Here is a 13,055-nt window from a genome sequence, read left to right on the forward strand (position 1 = left end):
GTCAGGGAGCTTTTAGGGAATCTGTACACTGCAGGGAAGAATGTTCCCTGATTTCACAGAACTGCAGTCTGCCAGCACCGCTGCCTGGGATGGTCAGAACTCAGGCGTGTTCATTCTCCTCGGGCGATGTGTGTGGGCTCAGGGGGCCAAGACCAGGGAGCTGGGTGTTGAAGGAGATTTCACAGGTGCCCAGGTGTGTGGGGGCAGGGGTATCAGTGGTGGTTGCCGGGGGAAGGCAGAACAAGAGATAAAAATTACAACTTGTCAGGGCTGAGCTTCCATAGGCTTTCTGGAGTCAAATAAGATTTGGAAGGAAGAATGAGAAAAACCTAGATGACTTTACAAGAAAAAAAAAAGGTTAAAAGTTATTTCACTGAGCAAGATTCTTTTATTAGCCTAATGATTTATTTTGCTTATTACGTTTTAATTCAAAAGTATTTTGGAAAATTAACTTCAGTGTTAATTAGGCCACAAATTCTGTACTCTGGCCTTGGACAGCTCCTACTATTAGGCGGTAATGATGGTTTTTTTTTTTTTAATGCATTTTATTTTTTCTTATTTTTGTGGGAAAATATACGTAACATAAAACTCATTATGTTTTATGTTACGTAACATAAAACATTTTAACTGTTGTTAAGTGTCGAGCTGCTCAGTGGCATTAAGTATGCTCGCGATGTTGTCCAGCCATCACTACCATCCACCTCCAGAACCTTTTCATCTTCTCAGATTCAAAGTCTGTACCCCTCAAACACTAACTCCCCACTCCTCTCTTCCCCCAGCCCCTGGCATCTACCCTTCCACCTCCTGTCTCTGAATTTGCTTATTCTCCGCACCCCCACTAAGTTCTGAGATAGGAGAGCCTCCTGGAAATCGAAATTGAGAGTTCACAGTATTCCTGGGCACCCTGTGTGTGACCAAGACGATCCAGGGCACATGCAGAATAGACTGAGTTTTTGTTGGTAAGATGAGCCCAGTGTGTGTGTTGAGATACATGTAATTTTGTTACCTCTTGGCCCATAACCAGGTATGCAGGTTTCCTCCTTGTGGGTTCATGGGCAAGGCATCCTGTGGGCCCAGGAGGAGATGGGGGCAAAGGTGTGACTTCTTGGAAAGAGGTCTGAGGTCCAGAGAACAGAGCTGCAGGGGAGGGGGGGAATGAAGCCTTGGGGCCTCATCCCTCACCTGCTGGAATGCAAGCCCATTCATCAGGTGAGGGTGATGCCCGGGCTCTCTCTTTTCTGGAGAAAAAGCATGCTGCTGGTGTGGTGGAGGCCTGCAAGCACTTGCTGACCTGAGGAAAATAAGATTCCTGAAGCCTTTCTCCTGCTGTCAGGACCCATGGGTGAGTCAGGGACCGAAGACTCCTGGACTTGGGATGTGTGTACAGGAGGGCCTTGTACAAGTTGTACACACTCCTGGTAAAATATTTGGGATATGCAGGAAGTGTGAAGCTAAAAATAAAAGCCATGTGAAAGACCATCTCTCTCTCTGTCTCTCTCTCACACACACACACACAACACACACACACATGAACACACTGTTCACATTTGTCTTGTTTTTCCTCTTCTATAGATACTGCTTTATGGAATTGGAATCCTACTGAGCACCTGAAATTGTATTCTGCTCTCCTCACTCTGCATTAGGGTGTAAACATTTCCCCATGGATTAAATGTCTTTCTAAATATTATTTTTAAAGGATTGTCTAATACTTTATTATTTGGTTGCACCGTAACTTATGAGACTGTGCCCTGTTTTTGACACAGAGCCTGAAAGATCTTCAGAGACTCCAGGGCTGGACCCATTTGTGTATCCAGTGGCTTTGGCAAAGGCAGGCCGTGCTAGTTCTCTCTACATGGCGCTGATCAGTTGGTGACTAAGTGTGGATTTTGAAGTGAGCTGGAACTGGGCCCCTTTCACAGCATCCCTAGTCGTTGCCTGTGGGATACCAAGGTTACTCTGTCATCTGCCTTTTCTTCTGCCAAACAAGGAGGGGTAAATGAGATCACAGATGTAAGCGTCTGGGACAGTGTCTGGGCGTGCTGGCAGCAACTGAGCCACGCTGCCTTTGGTGTCCTCATGAGGTGGTGTGAGGGGCAGGCCCAGACTCCTCATGCCCAGGCCGAAGTTCTGCCCACCTCAGAGGTTTCACGTCTCTTGGAAGGTCCTTGAAGAGCGGCATAGTGGTCCGAGCGGAGGTGTGGAGCCCTGGCTAGAAATCCTTATCGAAAAATGTTTAAAATAGGGACGTGTGTACATACATACACACACAATGCACATGCATACATATACACCCAGTGCACATGCATCCACACATAATGCACATGCACACATACACACAATGCACATGCATACATATGTATATAAACACCTGCACATACATATAAGCACATGCACATGTACGTATGTGTACACACACACACACACACACACAGTAGGAAGCACATGTGGCTAACTTACACTTACTTTATAGAAAATCAAGGTGGGCGAGTTCTGGAGTGACCACTTGCCCCTGCCCCCTAAAGCCCTTGTTGCAGAGAGCACAAACAGAGGAAAGAAGACCACCCCACCCCAGACTTGTTGTGACGGCTCTGTAGGATAATGCTGGTGGAAGCCCCTGGCCTGCCGTGGGCCTCTGGTCACATGGGCTTCTTCCTGGCATCATGACCGGTCAGGATACAGGAGTCTGGCTCATGGGAGCAGGGAAGGATCTGCTACTGGGATTCCAGGAAGAAGTGGATGGAGGTGAGGAAGCGGGAGTGTGTGCGGTCACTTTAAGCCAGACCAATGGAGTCAAGTTGCTGTTGAAAGAGTAAGGAGAGGGCTGGGGCTGGAAGGGCAGGAGCCCCAGTGGCCTCCGGCTCTCAGTGGGGGAGCTGCATAGAAGGCAGGGCCTGAGCTCCCTGCCTGGGGTAGTGTAGACGGAGGGTAGTATCTAGGCCCTTGGGGCAGGCTGGGAACTTGTTTGGGCTCCCACAGTGTGTCTCCTGGATGCATTTTCCTGAGCCTTTCCTAGCAGGGCTCCAGATGGCGTGTGTCCGAAAAGTGCATGTGTGGGTTGAGCCTGCGTGGAAGGAAGGGCTTTGACTTCCTGTGGGCGATCTCTGGGGTTAAAATCAGGAACAGAAAGAAGCCTGTGGACAGACAGGATTGATCATCCTGGGGAGTGACTAAGACGAATTAGTCTCCATTCAGAGGAGGCAGTGTGCTCTCCAGCTGGGGAGGGGAGCAAGGGAAGGCTGCGGACTCCTGGCTGGAAGGAAATGACAAGGACAAGGGGGCCCTTGCAGTTCTTTCTCAACCCTGAGAGATGCCTCTCTTGGTTCAAGTTGGTGCTGTATGTAATTGTAGGTGGAAAGCCTGGCCGGGTGAGAAGATGAGGCCTGCAGGCATCACCTGTGGTCCTGGGCTCTGCAGAGACGCAGTATATGTGGGAGGCCTTTCCCCGGCTGCCTCTAGACTCACCTCAGGTGTTGGGGGCAGGTTGCTGTGACGGAGGGTCTTCTGTGTGTGAGGCTCGGAGCTGGGGCTTCTAGTTCTTCTGACCACCCTGTGAGTGCTTGGAGGGTGAACAGCCTCATTTTGTTGCCTAGGAAACTGGCCCTGCCTGGGGGCTCATTGGTGGGGTGCCTGGGAGATGGTAAGTCTGAATGGGGAGCTTGGCAGTGTCCATGGCAAGGGGCGTCTGGATTTTATTGTCTGGTTCTTATTGGATCTACTTATTTAACGCAAGTACAAGTTGACACGATGTATTGAGGCTTCCAGTGGACATCACACAGGTGCAGTCACCGTCTGCGGCCATCCGAAGTTATTGCAGTCTTATTGACTCTGTTTCCCATGCTGTCGTGTTCATCCCTGTGACTGACTTTATAACTGGAAGTATATACCTCCTAATTCCCTTCTTCTGTTTCACCTGCCCCCCACCCCCACCCCAAGAGCTTTATCTTTAGATTATGTTTACCTTGAGACATTGCCTTTGAGTTTTGAGGGTGTGGTTGAGGGCTGAGCTTTTCTTCTGGGTCAGACTGCTGCTTTGTGAGAAGGTTCTGCCTAGTGTCCCTCTGGCGCTCAAATTTTTATAGAACTCTGTCATTTATCCACCACCTGGTCACCCTGTTTGATGCCGTTTGGCAGGTGATGAGGCCCAGGGAAGACAGAAGGCGGGGGCAGAAGGGTTCCTAAATGTGAGCGCACTGGAAGCTCTTCAGCCAGGAGGTTCCTTCTCTCATTTGAGAGGTATTTAGGGACTCTGTGTCAACCTTGAACTTGTCTCCCAGATGCCCTGGACCAAGCCCATTCCTCATGCTATTGCCAGCAATTGGAGGCCCTGAGGTTTTTTAATTTGTAGCAGCCAGGGGCAGGGAAAGGGGGTTGGCTTTGTGACTCACCAAGTCACACAGGCAGAACCACAAATAAGGGACTCCAGTTGGCAAAAACCAAATTGCTTCAAGGCTATTCTTGGAAACTAAAGCATCACGTCTTGTTTCTTCCCAGAAAATGCAGAAACCTTTCATATGTCTGGGTGGTTTTATTTATATTTCATATCAAACTCTAAAAAGCAACAGCTGGGTGGTGGTTGACAAGGAAAATTTTAACAAGAGCTACTAACCAGGATCCCCTGATTTAACCAATCCTTGAATTTCTTTTGGGAAAGGAGAAAGAGTATCTACCAGAAGAATTCCACTCTAGTGTCTGGAAAGGGGCTTGGAGCTCAGACTCAGGCTCCCAGAGCCCTTCCAAGTCAGCCTTTCTAGTTCATTAACAGAACTACCTTGTACCGAGGATGTTTTCAGTTCATTACTGAAACTTCCTTCTTCCCCACTCTATATTTGAGGGAACTGAAATCTCAGAAATTAAGTGAGTTGTCCAAGGCTACACAGCTAGGAAGTGGATTTGAACCCACATCGTCTGAGTTGAAAGCCCATGGCTTCTAGTTTTAAAGTACAGATAATTCCTTGACCTGGGCAGCTGGCCCCATCCTTCTGGTTTGATGTTTGGGCCATTTGAGGAATCATAATTACTGCTGGTTATCATGTAGCTGCCAGGTGCTAAATACGTCACATCCATGATGGAGTTCATTCCTTATGGCCCTATGACGCGAGTATGATCATCTCATTCTGCAGATGAGGAAACAGACAGAGATACGTCATGTGCCTTGCTGGTGCATGAGACCAGGTTCACACCCTCGTCTGGCAGACTCTAAACACTCTGAGGCTCTTCCGGAGGAAACATAGCCTGCATAGATGTAAGAGTCATTTTTAAGGTCTTTGACTTCAACTGGAAAGCTGATTTTACAGGTTGAGACCAGACCCTTCAGACCGGGGAGGCAGGTCTGAGGCTGGCACGAGCTGCTGGGATAGGCCAAGGCAGTGCTCTCTGCTGTCCCGCCATCCCTCTCCACCACCCCCACTGCCCCAGGTAGCTCCCTCTAGATAAGAGCAAGCTCCTGGGGCCCCCACGCCCAGCCAGCACCCTCCGTACCACCTTTGGCTCTCCACTGGAGTCCTAAGATCAAGTTGTTCATTTTCCTTTGGGGGGAGGAGGGGCGGCAGCTGGAGCTGGAAGGAGACAGGTTCTTCCAGTTCGTAAATGATTCTCTGGGAGTCAGGTTTGGCTTGATATCTCTAACCAGTTCACCATTTTAGACAGGGAGGAGTTGGCAACTTGAAGAATTGATTTACAGAAGTATTTTTCCAAACCGGTACATTCCCCAGACACAAATCTGCCCCACGTGAGGGATGCAGCACCCATTTCCACCGCTGCCAGGCACCTCCCAGGGCCGGGCTTGCCACCACACACCTCTCTTGCTCTGCACAGCAACCCCGCAAGGTGGAGATTATCTCTTACAAAAGAAGAAACTGAGGCTCAGCGCTCCTGTGGCTCATGTGAGGCCATGAGGGCAGCCAGGGGCCAAGCCGAGCTTTGGACGTGGGCTCCACTCGCCCTGAAGCCTGTGGCTTTCTTCTGCGCCACCAGCCCATCCCCAGAATGGACTGCAGGAGGGCAGCAGAATTCAAGTAGCTGTGGATCTCTCAGTCAGTGACCGCATCCTTTGTTCAGCGCTGGGCGCAGAGTGCCTCCAAAGATAGAGACCAAGGATGCTCCTTCGCTCTGAACAGCAAACGGGTCTTGCTCTCTGTTTATGCTCTCTGGGTGGCAAGTCCTGTACCTGGCGGAGAGCTGATGAAACAGTAGGAGACAGTGTTTATGTGAGTGATGCCGAACTGAGCACTGCAGAGGTTTGAGGAGCTGCGAGACCCTCTGGGAGGGAATCCATGTCTTAGCAGCACCTGGCAAAGCACAGGCCGCGCTCTCCACGTGTTCTGGCTTTGCTGAGGTGCGGGGAACAGAGCCGCCAGGTCAGTGCTCCTGGAGGACAGAGGCCTGGCTGAAGACTGGAACTTGGCTAGGCCTGGAGCAGGGAATGGGCCTTCAGCCGAGCACGGTGCCAGGCCCATTGGAGGCTCCTGGGGTGGAGGGGAGGAGGGGGGGGGGCCCACGCTGTTGCCGGTGCCCCCTCAGCCAGCAGCGTCTGGGTGTCTGCCCCCAGCCGGCTGCTCCCTGTAGCTGCTACCCACGGGGCTGCCGTACAGCCTTCATGTGTGTGGGGCTCTCTCCCGGGGCTCTCCCGGTGGCTTTGTTCATGGCCGCCTCCCTCTCTCATGCATCTCCACCTCCGCACAGAGACTCCTCTCGGTCCGCTGCTTTATCTCCTGCACCCTGCAGCCCACGGGAGAAGCCAGATCCCCTCCATGATCTGCCTTGGATGCACCCATCACCCCTTGTCATGAGTTTAGAACTCTAGACGCCTTGGACTTGCTCTCATTCTGCAGCTGTCCTGGCTCTTTCCAGACTCACGCCTGTATGGTGTTTCTTTTGCCTGAGAATTTCTATTCCCTGGTCTTCTAATGAAATTCACCTTGTTCCTAAAATTGTAGTGTTTTGGGCATCCCAGCCCCCCTCCACCCTGTGGCTCCTCTGGGCACCTGTAGGCTCTGTTGGACACCTCCTTATGTGGCTTCCATGCACCATGTTCATCTTTTAAAAGCGCTTGCTTGTTGTCTTATAATCAACTCTATACACCTGTCTTCATCACTAGGCCCCATCTCTGCATCCCCAGGACCTAGGGTGATGCATGGCTCTTGCTTAGGCACCAGTATTTGTTGCTGAATGGATGAGTAAAGGATGAAAGAAAACAAACACCATTCTCTGTTTTTAATATCATATGGCCAGCCCACAATCCAAATGTACCCACAATAGTGCTGTCTGGAGAGTGGGAAGCCACCCAGCCCAAGGGCCTTGTCTCTGTGTTTGCTGACCTCCTCCCTCCAGGCCTCTGTCTGGGGGAGCTTGGTATGCTGTATCCTCTTGTTTACCGACCCTCTCGAGCCCTCTGGACAGCTGGGCAGCCCTAGTTCCTCTATGCTTGTCTTCTTGCACTAGCTTTGGATTCTGGAAAAATAGCTATTGCTTTGGAAAATCGACCCTAACTTATTTTTGTTCCTTTGAAACTTGAATGACTTTCCTAAGAAATGCCTGAGGTTAAAGTGGTGCAGAGAGACAGGCCAATGGCCAAAACCCAGGCGAGCTATTTTCGTGATGTGAATGAATACCCATCGCATTTTTCCTTCCATCGGCCTGAGCACTTGTTCCAAATAACTCACAGCTTGGGCTCACAAAGCACAGACTCCTTTTGTATGTGGGGAGGAGACCCGTGTGTGTCTGTGTCTTTTTGTCTGTCTGACTGAGGTGGATGCTGAGCTTGCAGCAGATACGAGGAGTAGAGAGAAGTTTCGAGAAGTTGCCGGTTGTCATCTGTATAGGGGAAGGACCTGCCCCCTCTGGTAGCTAATGGAGGAATACTTTCAAGTTTGGTGTCTTAGGATAGGTGGGAAGGCCATGAAATCTAGGGAGGCACGTGCTTTGAATGTTTTGGTCTGTGCACTGTTCTGTGGCTAGATTACACTAATATTAGCCAACTAATTTACAGCACCACAAATTAAAGGTTTTCGGTGGTGCTCACAAAATCTAGTATGCTTCTCTGCTTTGTCCCCCCCCCCCCCTTACTAGTTATTATTTCTAGAACTATGTAGCTCATAGCAAGATTGACCAAGTAATGCTGACATCAGCCAGGCCATATCTTTGAGCAATCTGTAGTTCTTTACAACCAGCGAGAGGAGTGAGGTGTTGGCGGGGGGTAGAAGGAGATTGCCAGCAAGACACCATTGTCAGGTCAGAAGGGATGATTGTACATTTTATATAGATGGTTTATGTTTAGCATTAAGTATTAATGGTTAGTATGCTTAACATCCCAAAGGAATTTTATTTTTCCCTCTCAGCAACACCCCCCCCCACGCCTGCATTGCCATGGAGCTCACCTCTGTCTCCATCTACCTTTGCAGGTGTGACGTGTTTCCAGGTACTTCATGGTGTTCTCCTCCAGCCTCTCCATACCACTGCGCTACACAGCTCCTGAAACATGGGGGAAAACGAAGACGAGAAGCAGAGCCAGGCTGGGCAGGTTTTCGAGAACTTTGTCCAGGCTTCCACGTGCAAAGGCACCCTCCAGGCCTTCAACATCCTCACACGACACCTGGACCTAGACCCCCTGGACCACAGGAATTTTTATTCCAAGCTCAAGTCCAAGGTGACCACGTGGAAGGCCAAAGCCCTGTGGTACAAATTGGACAAGCGTGGATCCCACAAGGAGTATAAGCGAGGGAAGTCCTGTATGAACACCAAGGTAAGGGAAAACCCTGTGATTTCTTACCCTTGTGGGGCATGTGGGTTGACTTGCCGGGAGTTTGGGAAGCTGTCTCCATTCTGCCATTCTAAGGTTCTTAATAGGTGTGGGCGTGTGTTAGCATTTTGCTCGGTTGAAGATTTCCTTGGTCTGTACATGCACAGCTTATCCTGGGTGGGAGCCTCTGTCTTACTGTGGTGGCCTCAGCTACTCTTCTTGTGTCCTCTCCATGGCAGAGAGAATAAAGGCATGCTTGGCACTATCCTCCTACTATTACCACTACTACTTCTAGTAGCTACGATTTATTGAGCAACTTCTGCGTGCCAGGCACTTTATAAACATGGCCCCAGTGAACACCTCCATGGTCCTTTGGGCCATTTTAGAGCTATGGAAACTGAGAAGTCAATTATCTTGCCTAAGATCACACAACAAGGAGGCAACCTTAGTCTGTCTGATTCTAGAGCTTATGCCCTAAATTCTGTTCCCCTGGGAGCCAACATTGTAGAAAGATGCCTTGACTTTAGTTGGCTAAGAAATAGGTCTTTGGTCCTTACTGCATTTTCCTCCCTCTCTCTTTCCCTTCTTCCCCCCCACCCTCTTTCCCAGGATGCATTTCTGTGCTCAGGGTCACACTTGCAGTTAACCCTTCACAAGCTGATTACTTCCCCCACTGTTTGGCCATAGGCAACATTGGTGAACGTGGCCTAAGTAAGCAGAGCATCACATCTCTTCTCTCACTCCGATGCCCATTGCCTAATGGGCAGCCAGAAGTCAAGACTTCCCGGCTGGCCCTGGGGGGCTGTCAGCCCCCGGCAGTGGTCCAGACTGTATGTTTAGGTTAAAAGTGAGCATGCTGTATTTAGACCTCACAGGAGGTAGCTCAGCCAGAGCCCTTGGAATTTTAGTTGGTGCCAATCCCAGACAAGAGGATTGAACTCTCCATGGCGATCAGGACTGTTGTGTTTTTGTTTTGGTGATGAGGAGCTGTTGAGTGTACCGTGGGATACGGCTGCTTTCCCTTGCCCCCGGGGGGACAGCTGCCAAAGCTCCTCCAAGCCTGGGGCGACTTTATGGGGCATAGGAGGAGCATTCCACCAGGCCAGAACTTCAGCCTGGAGCTCTAGCCATCCAGGCAGTGCCTGCCCGTAACCTGCCAAGCTTTAGCCCTTCCTAGCGGAGACAGAAGTGTTAAAGAAAAAGGAGAGAAAGGGGTGTGACCAGTCCCCGAGGCGCTACCCCCACCTAGCTGATGTAACTTCCCGGCTCCCGGATCACTGGGAAGCTCTTCAGACTTGGAGAGGGGGGCACCGTTTGTTTTCAAAGCATCACCCTTTTCAGTAACAGCATGTGACCGCTTTCTTTTGAAAAGGTCCCATAGAAGTCAGGTGGCCAGGCTGCAAGATGTTTTCTCAGGAAGGTTTTCAGAGACGTTATTCTATGAGGAAATGCCATGGCCTCCTGTGCCCAGCAGTTTCTGGCTGTTGAGAGGACTCTCTTGGTGATCCTGAGGACAGACCTGTGGAGGGAATGAACCAGCACCGGGATGTGATGGAGGCTCGACCAGCAGGGAGATGTGCTTTTTTTCAAAAATCACCAGTCGGTGGGTTGCCTCTCCCTGTCTAGCCAGGCCTTATTTTACAAGCTTTGATGCGTTGAAATAGAAGAGTCCTTGTGGACTCTTGGGGTTGGCAGGTGACCACTGGTGCCTGAGATAACAAAGGGAAAGCACTAACATCTGTAGTTAGCGATGCTGAGTTGAGAGTGCATCTTGCTCAGGAATTTTATGCCTCATAGGAGGAAGAATAAAGACCTTTCACATGTGTGGTAGCCCATCTCCTAAGAACTACCTAGATCCTGAAGCGTGGAACACATTTGGAAATGTGGTCCAAGTACGGCTCCGACTGTATGAGGTCACTTGTGCGACACACTTGAGAAACCCAGCTCAAAGCTAAACACAAAAGGGAATCATTAACTTGTATAAACAGGAAGGTCCAGACAGTCTTTACCAGCCTCTCTCCTTCCATCTATGTCTTGGACGTTTTGCTCTATGTTGGCTCCATTCTAACATCCTGCAAACAGATTTTCTCCATGTTGGTGGCCTCTATCTAGTTCATATCGTTATAACTCTATGACCCAAAGGCTAGACTCTCTCTCCTCCTGCTCAATATTGAATAAAATCTCAGGGAAGGATTCTGATTGGGCTGTCTCTGGACCAATTATTGTGCCCAAACCAGGAGAACTGGCTACTGTCTTTGGTAGCCCTTTCAAGCATCACATGATTGACATGAGGGAGGAGCAGGTTCCCAATTTCATAGAGGTGTGAGATGGATAAATAACAGGTGTCCTCTATAGGGACTGTTTATGTGCATTCTGGTTATGGTATAGTCTCTCACCATATTGGATTCATGTGGATGGTTAATACTCAGCTCTAAGAGCCTAGAGCTTGTAGTCCTTGTTGTGAGTCAAACAAAACACAGAACATGGGTCCTCCCTCTCTTCTAACATGAACAGACACTGTCTCACTCACACACCTCTTTTAGGTATCCTTGGGTGTAGTAGTTTTTGCTGAGCATTAGCCAAACAAGAAATGCTGGGTATTAGCATGCACGTGGATGACCATTAGTGCTGACATATAGCACAGGTGTGTCAGATATCAGGCACATACCCAAGCTCCTGGCTAGCCACAGTTAGAGTAGAAATAAATGGAATTCAGCCAGAACCCTCACCTTTCCATTGTTGTGGACATCTCAGCACCATCTGGAGTGGGTTTGGGCTTTAGCATTTCACAAGCATGTGAGTGAGTGTGTGTGTGAACGTATATATGCATGCATGCATGTATGTTGGCAGTGGTGGTTGGGGGAGATTGACCAGCATCTGTTTGGAGAAGAAAGCCTCTGCTGGGGGTGCCAGGGGACAGGGAGAAGGACCTACAATGTCATAAGAGCAGTGGCTTAGGTGTCAGTTGCATAATCTAACTTGGGATCATGGTTCATTATTGATTAGTTATGAGGGTTTTGTCAGGCACTTAACAATTCTTTCCTTGGGTGTGACCTGTTTTGCTAAGGATAGAGTGAACAAAGGATCAAGCCAAATTAACTCTTTTAGGACTAATATTGGCTCTGCATCAGGGCAGTACCCCAATCAAATGTCAAATCCAATTGTGTAATGTTCTTTGGGGAAAACAGCCCAGAAGGAAAACAAAACAATACAATACAAATTTTGATATGGGAATTGCCATCATCATGAAATCATAAAGTCTGATCTTTTATTTTATATGTACCTAATGTCAGAAGGACATATTTTGAGAGGATGTTGTGTACCATCTCTCCATTTGACAGGTAACATAGAGGGGCCCAGGAACCTGAAGCTATTGATCTGAAGCTAGAGGGTGGCTTTATCAGGATTTGGACTCTGTTGATGGGTGCGTGCTAATATGCTTTTGTTCATTCATTCAGCAGATGTTTCTGGTGCTCTGTGCCTTGCTAGGCACCTGACGGGGAGGTGGTTTGAAAGAATGAGAAGTGGCTCTGAGCAGTTCGTGAGACAGAAACATTGTTTCTTTATTTATTAACTTATTTAATCATTCAGGAGGTGAATAATTTTTGAGCAGCTGCTGTGTGCCAGGCACTTGTCTAGGTACCAGTCAGCCACGAACTAGCTCTGTGGCCTTGGGCAGGCTACTTAAATCGCTGATCCTCAGTAGTGTTCTCTATAAAATGAAGATGGTCCCTCTCTCACGGAGTTGCTGTGAGCACTAACTAAGGCAATCTTTGTGAAGTATTTAGAACACTGCCTAGTACACCATAAGTGATCAGCAAATACTTAGCCATTATTTTCATAAATATCCTAAGTGTATGAGACAGGTGCGTCCACCTCTGTTCTGCAGAAGTAGAGAAAAGCAATGACTGAGCCTGACTGGAGCAGTCCCGGAATGCTTCCTGGAAGAGAAGGTATGATTTGGAGCTTGACATATGAGAAGAAGTTTGCCTGGCCTAGCTGAGGGAACACAAGGCAGAACTGTATTCCAGGGAGAGTGTGTTGCTGTGTAAGAGGAACGAAGGTGTGGGTGGGGAGAGGGTGAGAGCCAGGCAGAGCCAAATAGATGGATGAAGGAGGAGATCCGCAAAGAACGGCCTCCCAGGGCCGGGCTGTGAAGGGAGGGTCTCGTAGTCAAACAGAGGACCTGGGGGACCATTGGAGACGAGCCTGGATTCCCGATCCAGGGTTCTTTCTACCACCCTCCATGGGGTTGCTCAGTGATCACAGACAACCAATGCAGACCAGAAGGCATTTGTACATCATAAAAACATGCATG

General features: G+C 49.2%; 1 protein-coding gene across 10 annotated transcripts in view; it reads left to right on the forward strand.

Annotated features, from left to right (window-relative positions):
* The window catches only part of LOC113913852 (F-actin-monooxygenase MICAL2), a 216,264-nt gene that overhangs the window by 39,039 nt on the left and 164,170 nt on the right, over nt 1-13,055 (forward strand). For all 10 annotated transcript variants that reach the window (XR_003517277.2, XM_027578196.2, XM_027578197.2 and 7 more), the window contains exon 3: nt 8,400-8,740. Coding sequence is in view for 9 of the 10 variants with exons in the window: in XM_027578196.2 (XP_027433997.2) it covers nt 8,477-8,740 (264 nt within the window). In the remaining variant the exon portion in view is untranslated. The remainder of the gene's footprint in view (nt 1-8,399; nt 8,741-13,055) is intronic.

This window comes from Zalophus californianus, chromosome 11 (assembly GCF_009762305.2).
Source record: "Zalophus californianus isolate mZalCal1 chromosome 11, mZalCal1.pri.v2, whole genome shotgun sequence".
Taxonomy (NCBI): Eukaryota; Metazoa; Chordata; class Mammalia; order Carnivora; family Otariidae; genus Zalophus; species Zalophus californianus.